Here is a 4,623-nt window from a genome sequence, read left to right as displayed (position 1 = left end):
CCTTCTTCTTGCCCTCTCTATTCCCTACCATTCTCTCTCCCTACTTCTGCTGCCCTCCTCCTTAATTCCATGATATTAAGGGGGTTCATCTTCCTCCCATCCCAGCAGCGCTACTAACTGCCACTAGACCATCTGAGACCAGTGAGACAGTGGTTTTGTAATTCGAGGGAGCTAGAGAGTCGAGCAAGTTCTGTACGTACCTTTCTCGATCCACCTGGTTGCATGGGTGGCGGCGGCAGCGAAGGCACTGGCGGAGGCGGCGGGGCGAGTGTGCGGGAGACTCGTGACTTTGCCAATGTTGCGTCGTTCTCGGAGTTGCCTTTCCTGCGGTCCGCCCCTCCACGCGAAAGCTCAAACTCTGGCATCCGTCTCTTCGGCATTGATGTCCCGCCTGCATCACCTGAGGGCAGAACGAAGGAAGCTGCCGCTGTAGGCGGCAGCGCCACCTCTGCTGCCGCCACGCAAAGCAGCAGTGGCACTGCCATCGCGGCTAATGCTGCCCCCGACAGCAACCGCAAGTTTGAGTGTCACTACTGCTGCAGGCACTTCCCGACGTCGCAGGCGCTCGGGGGACACCAGAACGCGCACAAGCGCGAGAGGCAGCACGCGAAGCGAGTGCAGATGCAGTCAGCGATGGCCGCCGCGGCGGCTGCTGCTGGCGGCGTGCACCACCACCACCTCCTCGGCTACCCGCAGCACCGCTTCGGGGCCACATTGTACCCGTCGTGGCCCACGGTGAATGGCGGCAGCAGCGCTGGCTTCTCCTATGGGCAGCAGTTCTACAGAGGCATCGGTTCAGTCGGCCAGCCGATCAACGGGAACCCTCTGCCTGGGGCGCTCTGGAGGGGGCCAGTGGCTTCACATGGGAACACGGGCATGCCGTCGGCCGGAGAGCGGCGGCCGGTGGCGCTGTCCATGTTCGGAGGAGACGAGCCAAGGGCTTCTGCTTCTCTTGGGGCGCCCTCCTCTTCTTCGTCGTCCTCTTTGGTGCTGTCCCCGCAAGGTCAGTTTACTTGTGAGCAGCCCGTGACCACCGCGGCACCCGAGGGTGTGAGCTTAGATTTGCATCTATAAGTGCCTTCTCCGATGTTTTCAGTGGATTTATTGTTACTCCAAGAACTGATTTCCCAGCCTTCTTCTTTGCCTCAAATTACCCTTTGTTGAATTCAGATCGTACCTGAGATTGCCTTTTTCCGTGGGCACACGTGAGATATATGTCCGTTCATGAAAGCTTCGATCCCCTGCGTTTGCATGGATATAAAGAGCAATTTGGGTTGTATGATTAGGGTTTTAACTTTTATCAAGACAAATTTATACCTTTCATGCAACACGTCAACTTTATTATACTCAACTGATATTGCTTTGGAGCTCTTTCTGATCGGTTAGGCTGAATTAAAATACACGGGATTAAGTTTAGGAATTAAAATACGCATTTTAGTTCTTACCATTAGAAAACATACCTTACAAATTCTTACACGTAAAGAAGACCATAACCATCTTTTGAGTCTCTGAATTATATAACTCTCTAGAGACTGCTGAACAAAATATGTTATATATAGCCTAGCATCCATATATGTTCCGGTTATCTTTATTTTATGGGAAAAAAAATTATTTGATTGTTTTTTATCACATATAATGTACATCTTTCGTGATATTTCATTAACTAGCTAGCTGCCGCACAGCCCCGCCAGGCTTTTACCCAGTACGAACGTACATATATGTGAGCACTGTGTTGCTACAACTTGAATGGCCAATGTATAAGGCTGTAGCTTTCGAGCTGTAGATTAATTCAGCTTTCTGATGTAGATTCAAGCAGTTTGCACGTACTACTAGCTAACGAAACTCAGGGTATTAGAAATATATAATATGATTCCACAACAATTGAGTTCTTAAAGTGGACTAGGTACGTTATGTTACAGTCTGACACTATCTCACTGTCTAAAAGGCCGAGTTACATACAGTCTAAAACACTGTTCTATACCTAAAAGGGATCACTGTCTCATGTGTGGTCTTTTAATATGTGCCTACTTTGCATGAACAATATTATATTACAAAAGATCAGTAAAGTGCATCCACAGATATATGCAAGAGAAAGAGAGGAAAGGGAAAGTACGAGTATGAGAAGGGAGAGCAGGAGGGATAAGGAGTTCAGAGTTCAGACAGACCAGGCACATGAGAATGGCAGCTCAAAATGAATATGGATGCTCCAGGTCAGAAAGGTATCCCCTTAATTTTTCCCAACAACGATCCGAGTTCATGTTCGTACTGCTAGCATATGAAAGCAGTGCTACATGGATCTCAGCCTGTTGTTGTCCTAGGGTTTCGCCCTAAATAAGGTATGAGATGTCAGGCTCACATGTTATGCAAATGTCTAATGATCAAACAAGCAGTACGTGCTGCTTGTGTGATCGTCTAAAATAAAAGGAGGTCATCAGGCTACACAGAGATTATATACGATTGGTCTTATTTCACAAGAGAGTATTAGTTACTAGTTAGGGTGGAGTACTCACTACTTACCTTAGTTTGAAGAGAGACGCTGGCCGGGCGGTTTAAATCGTCTTGGCATACGCCATTCCCACGGAAGTGAGATGTATGATGGACGAAAAATGTCTTCACCAAAGTTGACGTTTTTTTTATTTATTTACCTCAAAAAAGAAAAAGTTAAAGGTTTATCAGTAGATGCATATATGAATAAGAAATGGCTTCCAGAAAATGGGGATGTTTACAAACCATGCGGCAAGGTTGCTGGTAGCCTGGCGCATGGCGTCGCTTCTTTTAAGCAAGTGGTCTCAGTACACCAGGTTAATTATCATATGAATGAGTGTGCTCTGCCTGCGTTGAAGCTTTTAATGTCCAATGGTATCGTTTTTGATGTTGCTGCTGCAGCACTGCCGTTCCTGTCGCTATTATTGGTGATAGATCCAATGCGACTTCAGGAAGTGTCATTATCTACCTTCTGCATGCAAACAGGAACTGTCCACAAAATTCAAAAACGCTAGGGCATGCAGCAGCATCTTTTTTTCTTGCATGCATGAAATGTATTAATTTATTCTTTAGACATATCACAGTGTACCAAGTGAGTAAAAATAGCCAATGAAATTGCCAGTTGACACCCTGAATATTCTCACTACATTGCCAAGTACCCGCCATCTTTGTTGGCAATTCGAGTGACACTAGCTGTGAGAAAAAAAAAACCACCAAAGCAGGTACAGCTAGTTGTGGAGGACAGCGAAGCGAGGAAAAGAGAGAATTACCTAGAGGCAACATCACAATCGTACGTATACTTCCCATCCATCACCACCAGCTTCTCAAGACTAGGTCGAAATGCACGGCAGCCCTAGCTATCCCAGTATGTCGCTTGCATTTGTGTTTGCAACTGTGGATGAAACGTACTACCCCCATGTTAATACATCCTATGCTTTTGAATGTGCATCGCGTCCTCTACATAGGTCCCTCCCTCATATACATGGGTCCTTCCCCCGGCCTTTATTTCCTTCAAGATTTCACAACCACACTGATTAACTTGTGTACTGTCTGTACTGCATATATAGCCGATCAACCAGTGCTAAATCTAGCTGTGCCTAAGTAGGCTAAATGCCCGTTTTTAATAAATAAAAGGCTAAATAGGTTGGTCACCCAGCTACAGAAGCCTACAGGAACACCGTGCCCATTCTAAGTTGCACGGGGCCGGGAACCAAAATCTAATGTCTCAGTTACAGGGTGCATTTCTTTAATTCGAAGTGAAGATGCGTAAGGACTGGGCCGAGGGCATGCGCAGGAGCCATCTTGTGAGCCCCAGACTAATTAAGACGGTGGAAGAAGATGGTACATGTACGTACTCGTACAATGCTCGTATTACTGATGTTATGGCAGGCTTTGGCGCATAATGCCACCAGTTAAATCCTGGTTCATCTGGCCATCAGGACAAGAAAAAAGCTGGGCATCTAAACAGGCATCAGCACGAAGGGAACCCACGCGGCCGGCCCTCCTGACACCAAAACTATGCACTGTTCTAGCTCCATCTCGCAAAAAAACAGATCACCCGTGCAGTTTTGAGGTCAGAGTTTGTCAACTGATAACCTTAGTTTCGGCATGAGCCTATGCTCCGTCAGGACAGACGCCCATGTGCCTTGTGCCGTGCAGCGGAGAGTGGACGACCGATGTGATGCGAGTGCGGCCCGTCTACAGCGGCCGGTGTTCTATCCTGCATCTGTAGAAGAAAACCAAGTAACTGGTTGATTAAACACAGCCTCGGCATCAGTTAGAAAACAGAATAAACATGTCAGGTAAAACTGACCAGAGTGACCGATGTGATGCGAGTGTGCCCGTCCACAGTAACTTCTGTTCCGTTCTGCAGGCATATAGGGAAACCAGATAATCCATTAATCAGATACCACCCAGCGTCACTTATGAAGCAGATAAGGTATCAGGTAAAAATCAGCACAATGATAAGAAGTGCTCTGATTAAGGCAACTCATAACTTCCTACAGTAAAGTGTAGACTAAACTTCAGGTGTCATGCTCTGATCTAGACATAATAATGTCTCTTCCAATGAACTTTCTAAATGTCGCAGTATAATAGAACTTCTAAAGCTTCAAGGCCTACCCTTGTGTTGCCTGATAT

At 46.7% G+C, this 4,623-nt stretch overlaps 1 protein-coding gene across 1 annotated transcript; it reads left to right on the top strand.

Moving 5' to 3' along the window:
* The first annotated feature begins 222 nt into the window (after nucleotides 1–222).
* LOC124701278 (zinc finger protein 8-like) lies at nucleotides 223–1,074 on the top strand. The gene has a single exon (XM_047233325.1). It carries the CDS (start codon nucleotides 223–225, stop codon nucleotides 1,072–1,074), a length of 852 nt encoding a protein of 283 aa, XP_047089281.1.
* Nucleotides 1,075–4,623: the final 3,549 nt, after the last annotated feature.

Source organism: Lolium rigidum, chromosome 3 (assembly GCF_022539505.1).
Source record: "Lolium rigidum isolate FL_2022 chromosome 3, APGP_CSIRO_Lrig_0.1, whole genome shotgun sequence".
Classification (NCBI taxonomy): Eukaryota; Viridiplantae; Streptophyta; class Magnoliopsida; order Poales; family Poaceae; genus Lolium; species Lolium rigidum.
The sequence above is the reverse complement of the archived record's forward strand: the minus strand, read 5'-3'. Positions and strand labels throughout refer to the sequence as shown.